The sequence below is a fragment of the Boleophthalmus pectinirostris genome, unplaced genomic scaffold (assembly GCF_026225935.1).
Source record: "Boleophthalmus pectinirostris isolate CB_2022bp ecotype Guang Dong unplaced genomic scaffold, ASM2622593v1 HiC_scaffold_6, whole genome shotgun sequence".
In the NCBI taxonomy this organism is placed as follows: Eukaryota; Metazoa; Chordata; class Actinopteri; order Gobiiformes; family Gobiidae; genus Boleophthalmus; species Boleophthalmus pectinirostris.
This window is the reverse complement of record NW_026571447.1, coordinates 18535980-18552187: the sequence shown is the minus strand read 5'-3', so window position 1 is coordinate 18552187 and position 16208 is coordinate 18535980. Positions and strand designations below refer to the sequence as shown.

Below are 16208 nucleotides of genomic sequence, written 5' to 3'. Positions count from 1 at the left end.
TTGATAATTAACGCTTTGGTCTCAGGGTGGATCTTAGGCATGTTGTCAGAGGTCAAGTTGCAGTTGATGTGAAGGTCTGGTGTGCTGGGGTTCTTTTTATACACACCCACTAATTGACTGATCAGTAACTGATCACAGGTGAGACTGTAATCTAGGATTGGGTGCATCATATGACAAGGCGACAAGACTTTTGTCTTGCCAAAATCTGATATTTCTGTGTTCATTAAATGATCAATCTTTCTTCAGTGAAGCAAATCTATTTTAGTATATTGAGCATAATTTGGAAGGGTTTTAGCTTTCATATGAGACATTTCTAAAACCAATCAATTAATTTAAAGTCAGGTTATAAGCTTTTGTTTCTACAAAATGGATAAGCGACAAGACTTTTGTCAGGGACTGTATACAGGTACCATGCATGCCTGTGTACTGTCTTTTTAATCAGTTTCAATTAATTAAATTGTATTAAATTTATGGGAAATCTGGTACTTTAGACAAAATTTATCCATTGTGCATTTGGGCTTTTTAGCAACACTGCCATTTCCTGTTTAATTCTCCTTTACAACTTCTATGCAGTGCCTGGTTAGAGCCCTAGTGCACCCATAGTTGCACAGATGGAGTGGGTATTATGAATCGTCAGACGGGCCTGGTCTGTTGCACATAAGTTTGTCTGCCAGTGATCCGTATGGCAGCGCACTCGCCTCGGGCTGCACTTTGGTGATGTGCCTTCTCCCTGTGAACATGGACAGCACAGCTCATTAGAGAGAAGAGACCAGGCTGACACTGCTCCCATGTCCCACAGTGTTTAATTGAGATATGGGCAGACAAGATGTTTATTGGTAATCTGAAAATTTACTGGGGTGGCTGAGTAAATAGCTGGATAATAGACATCATTTACCAAGTTCAACTTTTACTGATTTTCCTTTTACATAATATTTTGAAAATACCATATAATTGCTTAATACTAGGTTATGCCCCATGTGACATCAGTTTACAATCTGAGTGTGTCAATTTGGGTACAGTATTTACTGCATATGTTTCAAGTTAGAGCTCACCAGGAATAGTTTCCATTGGAATAAAATTTCCAGTTTCTTGCTTTATCTTTGGTCTGTTTCGAGCAATTAGGTAGACTCCAACAAAGGACAGAAGACAACTGTAACAAAGTTATGAAATTATGTTTTGCATAAAATATTTTCCTATATGGTAATCTTTAATTACATTAACTACAATGTACTTACCCAAATACAAACATTAAGATGTTGATCATAGCCAGGTCTTCAAACTCTTGATAGAATACAATACCTGCAAAATGTACACACTAAATATTAAATCTAACTATGAATAATAATGACCTACATATAATATGTGTAAGATCTAATTTTCCACATATTGAAGGGACATGGGTGCTACTGCTACAAAATTGCAACCACCACTGGGTAGGAGGAAACCTGATGTGTTTTTCATTACACTCAATAATTGTGTGTTATCTGTGTGTGGGAGAGGATAAGATCTGAGCAAAGGTAAAATATACTCCACATTTGATGGGTGTCAGTGTGTTATTAAAGTACAGAGGTGCAGTGCTGAGCCATTTGTTTGACAAATCAGACAGAGAAAGATGATGTTTACTGTTGTTGGTTGAGACAGCAGACAAAGTTCAGCTTCTGTAGCTCACCAAGAGTGTGATCACACCACATCAAAACTGGTACTAAACCAGGACCAAAATCACATATGTAGTATATGATCACGTCTATAGGACTCAGCCAGTGTTAAACCAGGGCCAAAACAGTGTGAATGCATCAAGTCAGTACTGGAGATGCCTTTACTGACCACTGACTGTTGGGTAGGTAAAGGTAAATTCCAAAATCAATATTGTACAATAATGACAAAAATATGAATCCAAGTGGTAGATTGTCCTCATTTGATAAGATAAGACAGGAAAACCATCATTAAAACAGAGGACAAGGCGGAGTGATCCACATTGAGATTAAAAAAGCAAAAGCGTAGTATAAAAGGAAAACTGAATACAAATTAAATCAGGCTGACCTCAAATCAGTGTGTAGAGGAATGAAATCTATGACCGACTGGGAGGAGAAAAGGTAACACATTTTCTTCAATGGCTTCAACTCTAACTTAGACTTGGCAAATTAATTGAACAGTTTTATCTGAGATTTGATTCAAATGATTTTTGTGACAAAACTAGCAATTTATGGGAGCGAGTGGGAGCTCTTTCTTCACTATTGAATGTCCTGATGTGGAAAAACTTTTTAAACAGAGTAAAATAAACAAGAGCCCTGGTCCTGACAATATCTTGGGTCATGTGCTCAAGTCTTGTGCTTTGCAATTAAGTGGTATTTTTCAGAAGATATTTACCCAGTCTCTTGCTCTTCAGATTGTGCCTGATGTATGGAAACATTCCACTGTTGTTCTGGTGGCCAAATGCATCTACCCTAAGGTTTTTAATGACTTAAGACCAGTGGCACTCACCTCACTGGTGAAATGAAAACCTTTGAAAAGTTGGTGAAGCAGCAGATTTTGAACAAGGTGTATAATAAAATAGACCCAATGCAATTCGCATATAGAACAAATTGAGGTGTTGAAGATGCCACATTGACCTTGTTGAAGCTACTCATGAGGCATCTGGAAGCCCCCAAAAACCATGCTCAGCTTCTGTTCTTAGACTTCTCATCAGCCTTCAATACTATCCAGCCTTATCTGCTTGCTAAGAAACTGCAATCTCAATCGAAAACTCCCTTTTCGATTGAGATTTTAACCTTGTTGGCTGGATTGTGGATATTTTATCATGCAGGACAGGGTGTTAAAAGTAAATGGTATCATGTCCTTGAGACTGTATTTTTCCACTGGATCGCCACAGGGTTGCGTGTTATTGTCCTTGCTTTTTATTTGTATACCAATAACTGCATAACTGCATAACTGTATAAGCATAACTGCATTTTGTATTGTCGGTATTGTTGGACCCCTCCTTGAACCGTCACCTTATCGTGGTGGAGGGGTTTGAGTGCCCGAATGATCCCAGGAGCTATGTTGTCGGGGGCTTCATGCCCCTGGTAGGGTCACCCAAGGCAAACAGGTTCGGGGGGACGGGTCAGACAAAGAACGGTTCAGAAGCCCTGTATGACAAGTGTACCAACGAGGCCAGTTACGTCGCCCGGATTGGCATCACTGGGGCCCCACCCTGGAGCCAGGCCTGGGGTGGGTGCTCACCAGCGAGCGCCTGGTGGCCGGGCCTTCCCTCACGGGGCCCGGCCGGGCTCAGCCCGAAGGAGCGACGTGGGGCCGTCCTCACGTGGGCCCACCACCCGCGGGAGGATCCATATGGGGCTGGTGCAGAGAGATCTGGGCGGCAGTCGACGGCGGGGGCCTCGGCGACCGGATCTCCGGACATGGAGACTAGCTCTGGGGTGCAGCTTCGGCAGTGATACGGTCGCTGTATCGGACCGTTGTGGTGAAGCGGGAGCTGAGCCGAAAGGCGAAGCTCTCGATTTACCGGTCAGTCTTCGTTCCTACTCTCACCTATGGTCATGAGCTCTGGGTAGTGACCGAAAGGACAATATTGCGGATACAAACGCTCGAAATGAGTGTCCTCCGCAGGTTGGCTGGGCACTCCCTTAGAGATAGGGTGAGGAGCTCAGTCACACGGGAGGAGCTCGGAGTAGAGCCGCTGCTCTTCCACGTCGAGAGGAGCCAGCTGAGGTGGCTCGGGCATCTGTTCCGGATGCCTCCTGGGCGCCTCCCTCGGGAGGTGTTGCGGGCATGTCCCACTGGGAGGAGGCCCCGGGGAAGACCCAGGACACGCTGGAGGGACTATGTCTTTCGGCTGGCCTGGGAATGTCTCGGGTTTCCCCCGGAGGAGCTGGAGGACGTGTCTGGGGTGAGGGAAGTCTGGGAGTCCCTGCTTAGGCTGCTGCCCCCGCGACCCGGCCCCGGATAAGCGGACGAAAATGGATGGATGGACGGTATTGTTGGTTGGGTGCCCTCTCTATGTTTACTAGAAATTATCTGGCTTGGTTGGTCAAAGTGGCAGGTAAGCCACTTACAGTAGTCCCAGCTGGAAGACATCTACAACCGAAGGGTGATTTGCAAGATCCAACAAATAATGGAGAGCACTGACCACACTCTTTGAGGAGTTTAACCTCCTTCTTTCTGGGCAGTGTCTGAAAATCCCCCTGATCAGAACTCAGAGAGCTTGGACTTCCTTTATTTCTAAAGCCATAATAGGATGAATAGTCTATTATAGCTTGGATCAGTTGTGGTGAAATGTGATTACATACATATTCTTTTTTTGCCTATTTTTAAGGTCGTGTATGTCTGCATTGTTGAGCTAAGCTTAAACTGTGGTTTAAAGTATTATTGAATTGTATTGTATGTCTGACACTGCTGCACAACAATTTCCCTCTGGGACAGTAAAAAAGTTGAAAGTGGAAAGTTTGTACATGTAATGAAATGTTATCACTAAGACTGACCAAAATAAAACTAGTGTTACTTCAGCTTCAGTTTCTTCATGATTTTCCAAAAAAAAAGAGAGACATTTTATTTCAGTCTATTGTGCTATACCTGCTACAATGGCGCTGGTGGTGAAAAACACATAGTTGATTGGCACCACTTCAGTTGCATCAAACATTTTCATGGCCTGGTTCAGAAATCTGTGGGGACAAAAGTGAATGAAGTGAGTACCATTAAAACAGCAGAGAGCTGATATACTGTCTATACCTGTAACGCTTTATACAGTTCTCTGAAAGTAAACAACCTCTCACTTTTCTGATGAAGCTCAAAGAACTGGACTCACTTGATCTGGAAGGCACAGGAGGCGACCATGACCACAAACATGACATAGAAGATGGGGTAAACGAGCTGCAGGCTTCCCTTTATGGTCTCAGTGAGCATCCCTGATACGGCTTTAACTGAGATCACTGTTACAGAGGCTGTGAAGGTAACAACGATATTTAGATTCAAAATGAGATTTTGATCTGTCACCATGCACAGCCAAAAATAAAGAGTAAAGTAAGACACAGACAGTTAATTTTACCTAACATGAAATTACAGTATTCATCCTCATCCATATAACAATACAACAGTAGGTTGTCGATTTCAGAAGGAGGTAGACATATAGTATAGGATGAATTGGCCAAACTTGCCTAAATTTAAAGGTACACTACATACGTTTTCTTGTGCTAAAATTTTGAAACATTGACTTAAAAACTCAAGTGCAATCTTAAAGGATGAAGGTTTAGTAACTAATCTATGTTGCTATTATAACAAAAAAGAAAAAAAGCTGCGCATCTGTGCAAGCTGTGCATTAATGCATTATTTAGTAAATGAACTAACCCTACCCCTTTCACAAAAACAACTAGATACTTGATGAAGTAATTACATGTTTTTCTGACATCCAAAACATTTATTTAGTTTGATTCTTTACCTAATAAGGCCACCAGGAGCATCACAATCACGATGTGCTTTATTTTCTTTATCTTGTACAGAAACAGAAGCAAGGCAAATAGTAAGATCTCAATGACCTGCAGAAAGAAAAAAAACAAACAAACATGCATTTTCTTTTGCAATCATCTGAGATGAGTTACAGTGAAGTCACAATCTGAATGTTGTAACTGAAACAAATGACTGTAAAGAAATTAAATAAATTGTGGCTTAATAAATGAGAAAGGCTCAGGGCTACACTGTGTTCAGTCGTATTCAGCTGTTCAAGAGGCTCTGATGTAACATCATAGAGAGGGAGGACAGAGCCTGAATGGAGAGAACATAGAATGAGTACACAATGAGGGCTTAGAAGGTCATTCTAACCTTTGAATGTTGATTTATTATTATTATTATTATTATTATTATTTAATTTTCATTAATTTAATTTGTGTGTTTTAAATCCAGTTAAAATTGCAGTAGATCAGTCATTCAGTATTCCAGAGGTGCTTATAAACATATTAATTAAAGGCAGTATTTTGACTCTGGGATTTATTCTTTATCCTGATAATTTTAGTATCCGTTTCAGTTTAATGTAGACAAGTCAATGCACAGCTCATAAACTCTTCATTATTATTATTATTATTATTATTATTATTATTATTAGTCCTATACATAAATATATTGCTTATAGTACAAATATTTTCTTTTTCAAGTAAAACATATATTTTCTCTTCAATACATGCTTATATGAGCATAATTACCTTCATTAAATATTGAAAAAACACTTCAACATTAAAGGGCCCATATTATGCTATTTTCTGATTTATGCTGTAATGTTGTTTCCTCATCAAAAACATGCCCGGAGTTGTGCTTTGTTTTATTCACACATTATTTAACACTCAAACCCTGCAGAAACACTCTGTTCTGCCCTGTGATGACATGCGGTGATACAGGAAGTGCTCTGCTCCTCTGTGCTCCATACACCTTCAGTGTATATAATTTCAGTTCTGTAATTTCCAATTTCTACTGAACTAAAAAAAAGTAAAAGACAGCTCAAAAACTACTGCTTCATGACATGGAACAGAGCATTTTGAGCTTTCGAGATGTAGAAAGAATAATTATACAGTTTTACTCAAACATTTGAATGAAACAATACACAAGTCCAGGTATGTTTTTGAGGTAACAACATTGTGAAACAGGTAAAAGCTCAGTCAAAAGTTAATTTGGCATAATATAAGACCTTTAAGCCCCTATGTCAATGACAGTAAAGTTTTTGACAGCATAGTTTTATCAGTGAGCAGATGAAATTATGTGGTAACAGTTTGTCCTTTGGAAATATTCAGACGTTGATGGATTTTTCATTGTACTTGGATTAATTAGTTCCCGGCGCTCCACGCTCAGGTCTGTCTTGAATTAGAAGCTAATGCATCAATCATGGGAGCCAATCACGTCAAGGTCGACTCCATCTGAAGACATCCACTTAACATTTTACCCCCACTAGATTCCTCCTTAATATTCACTGTGATTCATTTGCATTGAAAAAAGTAATCTTTGTATTATGATAATATTGTTAGGCCTGTTGTGATCACAAATTTTGAAGTGCGATATATTGTTGTAAAGTAAATATAGACAATAAACAATTATATTGACACCAATACATAAAGCAGAATTATTCATAAAAAAAGTATTTTAAATGTACATAATTAGCTTGTATCTGTAATGAGTCATAGAAGTTCATAATTATACCTTGTACAACTCAATTCTCATGTACATGTACATGTATTAATATAAAGAAAAAGTACTCCTGAAAAAGTATTCATGATAAATATCTATCCCTAAAAATTATTGTTACATTACCATGTATTAAACGATAAGTCGATATAGTAATTATCGTGACAGGCCTAAATATTGCGTATGTCTATCTTTCAGAGACACCAAGTATGTTTTGCTTGTTAAGACTGACAGTTTGATAAATATATAGTTGTGAATTATGTCAGAAATGGACATCAAACATGGATACTAAAACTTAAGCAAGTACAGAGTGCATGTCTTCTCTTCATTTTCCCTCTTTTATACTTGTGCTGAGAATTGGAGGGTCTCTCATAGTTCGATATGGTACTCAATACATGGTTCACAATACGATATTCCAAATCAAAATTGTAGCGCTGTCACAAAATAACTAAGCAAAATATACCAAAAATACTTGATATATATCGATACAGCAGCCCACAATAAGGACACTTTGTAAGGACAAATTTGCTATCATGGTGTACCAGCAAGTTTACACAACCTTATTTTATGGTCACTGACAGTTTTGGGCATGTTGCTTATACTTGTTTTTTTTTTTAGTTGTTTTTTTTATTATCACTTTATAACATGGATCCTACCTGGACGACTGGGGGATTACACAGGTAGTACAATTTGATATTTATAGTCAGGTGCATGTAAGATTTGAGAGGCAAAATTGCACATAGTCACTTTGTATGTTGACCACAGGCAGTAGTAGCAAACCTTGAGAATCTTTTAATCTTTCATGTTTTCTGGGGCAAACCTGTGAAACATACATGAGCCATGTACTTGTGTTTCAGTAATGAGCATGTTTTTGAAGACGCTTTTTGCATCAGTTTTCTCACTATGGTAACAGTGATGATGTTTATGCCATTGGTACGAGTGTAAGAGTGGAGAGTCCCTGGAGCAGAGTAGTAAATGGGGCAGGGCTAATGCGGTGCACGGCCCTGAGGTGAGAGCTGTCTCTGAATACAAGATCTGGGATCATTTAGGCTGTATGGGTAAGAGGCATTATACTGTTGTGGATACACAGCATAAACATAACTTGCTCTTAGTTACATCCCAGTTAGTGAACAGCCTGTAAAGGTCAGTAAAGAACAAAGTTACATTGTGTGCTGGGAATTATATACATTTTTTCCAAGGAATTATACTTTGTCATGAAGTTTCATAAAGTAATGCAAAGTGTAGGCCTGTCATGATAACAAATTTTGAAGCCTGATATATATTGCTACAGAGATATATAAGATAGATAAATGATAGTATTGAAACTATTTTAGCCCACATTTTTAAATAAACAGAGTCATTAAAAGCTGGGCTGCAACAGATAAGTAACAGAATGAACCAATAAAGAGCCATAGAAATCACTTGTTTAAACTTGTACAGCTCAATTTGTTTGTATTAAATCAAAAATACCCCAAATCTACCCACTTTTAAAAATAAATTGTACACATGATAAATACTGTGCCCCAAAATATATTGTTCCAGCTTTGATTTATTGAACCTTAAGTTGATATAGTAATTATCATGACAGGCCTAGCCAAGAAAGATGAACTGACCTGACTTCCTTCTCTCTAGGACTGAAGCAGCAGTGTTTTAATCTTGTTTCATATTATTATTATTATTATTATTATGGATATAAACATTGAAACACCTACTATGTAAACCAGGAAGTACCAGCTGATGAAGTAGTAATGGACCATTTGAGCTGTTACCAAGGAGATGTTGTGGGGGGCAAAGGTCACCAGAAGATAGGTTCCTGTGATTGCCAGAGTCCCGCCTGTTATAAAAGAAAAGTCAATACCATTTAGCATAAAATATAAACTGCAACGGATTTACTTTCTTGCTAGTGCCTGCCATGCTTTTATTCTGTTTATTGGTCACTGGGGATTGTGTGTTTAATTTACAATGTTTATTTAACTGCTTTAGAATCTTTCTCGTGACAAATCGTGTGTTAATCAAATCCAATTTGTTTAAACGGGTAATTATGCCAAATAAATAACAACTGCACATGTTTTGACATTTGCATACAGGATAATTACCTAGACAATATTGACTCAGCTTTGTTTCCCCCCTAACATGGCATTATTCCAGTACATTGTGACAGACTTGCACATATCTGTGAATTATGTGCCTAATATTATGTAGAAACCACTGCGTATTTTAACACTGTTCTTTCAAACCAGCACTGACTTCATCCTGTATTGGTTTTCAGATTCTATAATGTGTCTCCCATACTCCCAGATGTGGGGCAACAGCCAGATTTGACTATTGATTACAATGTATCTTGCCATGAAATATCCAAAAGGTAAATTCACAAATGTTGAACCTGTTTTTTTCCCCCAGTTATTGTCTATAAACCCAAGAACTCACTGTATTACAACATAATTTTGCATTTTGACAATATTAGACCCACTGAGACCCACTGTGTTCCACCACACAGGTCCCATTGTGCATCACCTATAAGTGGTTCGCCAGTGTTTCTTGCCTGGACCACTTTAGAGACACCCCACTCACTTGGAAAGGCTCTGATCATGTTATCTAGCCAAGACACATTTTCCTTTGAGAATATATATATATATATATATATATATATATTATATTATATATATATATATATATTATATATTATATATATATATATATATTATATATATATATATATATGTGCTATATTATGCAAAACTGACTATTGTGAGCTTTTAACCATGTTAAAATGTTGTTACCTCATCAAAAACATATCTGGAGTTGAGCTTTGTTTTATTTACACATGTTTGAGTAACCTGCATTATTAGTCTCTCTATATCTCCAAAGCTCAAAATGCTCTGTTCCACCTTGTAATGCCATGTAGTGGTCGTTTTCACACTAAGAAATTCTGCCTTTAGTTCAGTGGAAATCAGCAATTCCAATCATACAAATGATTGTACTGAAGGTGAAGCACTTCCTGTATTATCACATGTCATGACATCACAACATGGAACCAAGCGTTTTCAGTCTGAGAGAAGAACTCACATACACAAGCATGTGTGAATGAAACAAAACACAACTTAAGGTATGTTTTAAATGAGGCAACAACATTATAACATAGTAGATGAAAAATATAATATGGTCCTTTAACTTTACCTTTGAGTGGTCATGCTCTCATACCCAATCAATCGCTCTGTAATTTTTTCTGTACACTTGTTCCCAATGGGAGGTTGATGATTCAAACAATTGTGCAAGTGCATAAATACAGAAGGAAGTTATCGCTGTGTGGTGCTGATACGACAGCCACTTCTCACACTGTCAAAATCATTATTGTGAATGTGAACACCATTACAATCATGTCATTTAACAGCTGAATCTAAATTGTAATGACAAACAAATGGCTCATCACAACAGATAGGAACAGACTGTGCAAATGACTCAGAAATGGGGCTAAGATTTGTGATGATCTCATTCAGAAATGTTTTTCCACAGACCATCAGCGTGTTGCTTTCTAAATATGAAGTGCAATCTGCAGGTGTCAGCAGTGTTTTATTACCCAGTATGTCTGAGGCGCGAATCGTCTCCTTCAGGAAAACAACAGATATGACGGCGCTGGCTGTGAAATTGAAAACACAGAATTAAAATCACTTTAAAGGTCCTATATTGTGCAAAAATTGGCTCTTATGAGCTTTTAGTCATGTTAGAATGCTGTTACTTCCTCAAAAACATACTCAAATTGTGTTTTGTTTCATTCACACATGTACCGGTAATACTTTATTATTAGTCTGTCTATAGCTTCAAAACTCAAAATGCTCTGTTCCACCTTGTGATGTCATCATAGTGTAGTTCATGTCTACCATTTACCATTAGTTCAGTAGAGATGAGCAATTCCAGTGCTGATTCAGCAAATGATTCTAGTGAAGGTGTATGAATTTAAAACACAGTGGTGCACTTTCAGTATTCCACATGACATCACAAGGTGGAACACAGTGTTTTCTGTTTGAGAAAAGAACTCTAAATATGCAGGGTCTGTGTGTTAAACATGTGGGAATGAAACAAAACCCTAATGAGGAAATATTATAACATATCAGAAAATAAATAATATGAGCCCTTTAAAAACAAATCATGTCTAGACATAATTTAGACAACAGTATTACACTGTTCTTTGGAATTATACAACTATTTTGTATGAATTGCTTATTTTCTCTGCTGTTTTGGTGCAACATGATGAGCAAGGTCAGGGTGAATTTTGGTTTTACATCACATGGTGCTTGAGGAATACAAATGACCACAGCCAAAGAAGGGCTAATAAATGTCAAAATGTTTTTAAGGATTATGGTTTCTGCTGTGTGTCCTCGTCCCTCACTTTGGGGTGGCACTGTTGCATATGTCTAGTTCACAGATGGAGATCCAGACAGAGAGAGAGACTGGACCAAAGACCATCTGTGTTCTTGGACCCCCACAGCCTCCTGACACTACAGTGATGTACACTGCTGTCACTGAGGTCAGTATGGTTGTTCTGGAAGTGACTGTTTATCAACAAGTACCTTCTGTCTTCAATCATGATTTAGTTGTAGCTTAGTTTATTTTCTTCAGTCAGCTGGCACAATCATGAATCATATTACAATGATTCATGAATAACACAAATAAATTAACACATAACAACCGAAGGGGTTTAGGCTGAAGTTTATTTTGCCTAACCCTTTGAACAAAGAGAACATAAGATGGCAGAAAATATATTTACACACACACACATACGCAAACACACAAAATCATGTATTTGAGTGTAGTAAAGAAGACCTATAACTATATATATTTAGTCTACATACATGCACATATGTACACAGTGTATTAAGTATTTATTTATTTAGAGTTAGGGTTATATTTTCAGTTACATGCATCTTAGATAGGACTGCGTATTCCTTAAAACTACCAGTACAGAAAAAGGGAAGGTTCAACTGGTACCAAAAAGTTGTGATGTCTGGTTGTTCCTGGGAGAGTACAAGATAGTGTGACCAGAGATCAATAATAATAATAATAATAATAATAATAATAATAATAATAAGAAGAAGAAGAAGAAGAAGAAGAAGAAGAAGAAATAATTTTTTTCTAAAGAAATCACATTTATGAGTATTATCCTAAATCTCTTTTGTTATTCTAGATAATGATTAGTTCATGAAAAGGTACTGGGAAAAATTACAATTCCTGTCCTGGATCTGAAATTAATTTGGAAGGTACCCAGCTCTAATTTTATACAAATAAACTTAAAAGAAACAGTTTTCAAAAGCATCTGCTTGTGTGCACAAACAATACCTCAAAATAAATCCTTGCTTGCCTATTCACCATAATTGGCCCCACATATAAACATATCATTATATCTTCATGTATAATGCATGCAAGTGTAGAAATCTATACGACGCAATCTCCATATGATTAAGAACTGTCACCCCTCTCTGATAAATGCTCCTCATTAGAGCTTTATAACAATGTAGAATCATACCAAGATGCTCTTATGTGCACTACAACTTTCCCAAAACCATCCATCACCATCAGAAGAGCCATGTGCGTGAAAAAAGCAATCAGTTTCACACAAGCTTAGTCTCAGATTAGTCTTCTTAACGTTTCCCCAGACGACACGCTTGAAAAGAGACCACAGATTTTGCATTGACAGGCAGCCATGTGCATTATGTTCAAGCACACATAATGGTGAGACAGGAGCCAGGCTGAAGGAATGAGAGGGAGAGACAAGCAGTGGATGGATGTGTAAAAAAAGCGGTAGTGTTTTGTATTGTTCTGAGGTGAAGGGGGAAGGCTAATTTTGGAAGAGTTGCCATTCTGGCCAAGTGGATATGCACAAAGACAGAAAATAATACATGAACACAAATGTTACAGACAATGTTGACCAATTGTGGGCATGCCTCTTTGTCGTACTCTGACCCAAACTTAAATTCATATTGTAAATGGTCATGATCACATTTTTATATAGCATTTCTTCACCTTCAAGGTATGCTTTACATCAAAGAAACACTCACACATTCACACACATGTACGCAAACACTGGGGACGAGGTGGGTTAAGTGTCTTGCTCAAGACCACAACAGCAGTATTCATCTGTGGGAGCTGGAATTACACTGCCAACCTGTGGGTTAGTGGATCTGACTGCTCAATCAACTGAGCTGAATTAGCACAGTAATTATACTAATACGTAATCAGAATTCATTTGGCAGGACATTTATCATATAGTTTTTCTGTTTTCATTATTAGAACCACATGTTGCTTCAAAAGTGCAACATGTTGTTCTAAGAGAGGATCCAGGAATGACAAAAAATTAGGGATGCAAACCGATCCAATATTGGTATTTGATATCGGCACCGATACTGAAAAAGATGAATCAGATATCAGCTTCCAAATATCGATTCAGCCGAAATTCTGGTTGGGCAAATAAATGGATGTAATACGATTTACTAGTTGTAGTTGGTCCACAAAGTGTTTGAACTTTTCATTATTGGTGGAATAAGTAACAACTACATAACACACTGGATCAGTTGTGTCTTATTTTATAATAGTTTTAGGAAATAAAAGCTATTTTTAGTCTCTGATATTGGTTGGTATCGGCAGACACTTTTACCCAAAGTATTGGTATCGGAATTGAAAAAGCTGGATCATTGCCTCCCCACAAAAAATGTGGTCTGATATACTTCTCAGTCTTAGTGATCCCAGAACTATTTCCTCTTATCTTTTTTTCCAGACTTATCAATCTCACTTTGTATGGAGTTGCTATAGTAACTGTCAGATCCAGTTGGTCCCAGTGGTGAAGTCCTAAATGTGAACGTGATCATGGCCAGGCTATGGAATATTTAACAGTCCATTTCATTGCACTGGATGAAACTGGCTTTTGAAGAGGAAATTGTATCTATCCTTATTCTTATTGCAATACAATAAATATAAAGAAACAATATAAAGAACAAGCAACAATATACAATATAGTTTTCTTTTAAATCACTGCATTAGTGCCAATTAATGCAGATTATATAAGGTACTATCATTTGAAATAGTCTTTTGTTCTGAATTGACTTTGATTAAACCAATAGACAGTCATTATATATTTAAGCCCCAGCTGATTGACAGTTAAAAGAAGTCCTCTAAATGTCCTTGTTGCTTTGTGTTCCACTCCCACAGGATGACCTCGTGTTTTATCTTGGTGGTGAGAGTCTAGGTTTTCTATCTCGTTTTATTGTTTCCTTTCAAAATATCATCTTCAAATATCCACACTGGAACTTTGCAGTGCTTAAATACCATCTCTGATTTGTGTGATATGAATCAGTATTTGGGGTTTAGGCTACATGTTGTTGGTAAAACATGTTGGACAAAGCTGTACTCCCCTATAGACCACTGTTTATCCATAACATACTGCTCTGTTGAAGCATGTCTCTATGATGCAGGCACAGCACAAATAAACTCACATAATTTAGTGTGTGCAATTGACCAAAAGCAGACACAGGGCTGCCTCCAAGGGCTCTGCAGGCTGTAAATAAAAAAAGATCTGTGGCAATTCAAGCACTCCATCATAGCGAGAACAAGTACAAATACATAGATACAGTACCTTATTCATTTATTGTTAAAACTGATAGAATGATTTGGCGTAATCTCTCTATTGTATTTATATGTTTTACAACTCTCTGTTATTATGCATATTTATTATTGGTAAATCCAAGCAAAAGTAATTTTTTTCTCATTTTAGGTGCACTAAATGTAACTTTGATGTTTAAAGCTCTGTCACATACTTTCTCCATGGAGATATTACTTCATTGTCTGAAATGTTCAATAGTATGGCATTAAATTTATCCATCTCCATGGAGACAAATGTGTGATGCCACCAGGCCAGCAGGTCAGAACTGTGGCGAGATGAGCGAGTGTGGAGAGAAGTTTTTCAAGGTATATTATATAGTATCATAAAGATATTATATATAGCTATGGAACATGGCTAAGCAGTAACATCTCCATGGGGACAACAGTTGTTTTTCACTGTCATATACATAAACTATGCAGTTCATTCAAATTTTTCGACTATTTTTTACTACATGCCCATCTATACATTTGAGGTAGGACTAAACCACTAAAACTAAGTGCTACTAGTGTTGTCACAATAATAAATCTTTATTTCAATACTAAGAAACTAGAACTATTTCTAATACACATCAAGACTCAGGAAATGTCAAACTTTGTCCTATTTATGTAAAAAAAAAAGCAATATATCTGCACTGTAAAAAGCTGGAGTGAAAATGTGGCATATTCTGTGAAGAAAACAGGATTTATTATTTGTTTTGTTGATGATAAAAATGTAAGAAACAACAAGCGCCTGATTGTCATAGAATACTCCATCTGCTCCATCTGCGCACTACAGATTTTACACATGTTGTACAGTGCTGCAGGGCTAAACTCAGTCATGACGCATACTTTATAACAGGAATGGGACAATAACAAAATTATCATTTATTGTGATAACAAGTGTAGATAGTAATCATTTGTGGGACATAATATAATTACCAGAATGTTCAGAAAAAAGCTACGTATCAATGATGGTCTATTCACTGTTGTTTTCACAAATAAAATTGTGCAATACTAGAACAGTTTTAATATGGAACCTATTCATAATATTAAAATTTTACATATTAATATCCATAACATGTCAGCAACTTTAATAATTATCATGATATAAATGTTAATTGCAGTTATTTTGACCATGATAATCGTGACACCAAATTTCAATATCGTGCCATGCATATTTAGTACATTTTCTGTCTATTGCATTACAAGGTGTCTAACAGTAGAAGCAGCGAACAGTAGTAATTGCTTAGAGACAAAACTCCTCTTCTCGTCTCCACAGCCGCCATCTGCAGCTCAGCTTGGTGTCGCACTATTTTCAAATCATCATTTTCATCCCATGGTTTAGATCCACCAGTTTTTTACTCACCAAAATACTTCCTCCTCCCACCCAGTTTTACTAGTTCAACTTTTAATGATAACAG

At 37.3% G+C, this 16208-nt stretch overlaps 1 protein-coding gene across 1 annotated transcript in view; it reads right to left on the bottom strand.

Annotated features, from left to right (window-relative positions):
* Nucleotides 1–425: 425 nt before the first annotated feature.
* Nucleotides 426–16208, bottom strand: part of LOC110171747 (NIPA-like protein 2) — a 28440-nt gene continuing 12657 nt past the window's right edge. The window contains exons 4-11 of the mRNA XM_020937517.2: nucleotides 10736–10795; nucleotides 8871–8992; nucleotides 5432–5528; nucleotides 4802–4937; nucleotides 4570–4658; nucleotides 1236–1299; nucleotides 1053–1150; nucleotides 426–730 (exon numbers count right to left, since the gene is read on the bottom strand). Of these exons, the coding sequence (XP_020793176.2) occupies nucleotides 624–730; nucleotides 1053–1150; nucleotides 1236–1299; nucleotides 4570–4658; nucleotides 4802–4937; nucleotides 5432–5528; nucleotides 8871–8992; nucleotides 10736–10795 (773 nt within the window). The 3' untranslated portion in view covers nucleotides 426–623. The remainder of the gene's footprint in view (nucleotides 731–1052; nucleotides 1151–1235; nucleotides 1300–4569; nucleotides 4659–4801; nucleotides 4938–5431; nucleotides 5529–8870; nucleotides 8993–10735; nucleotides 10796–16208) is intronic.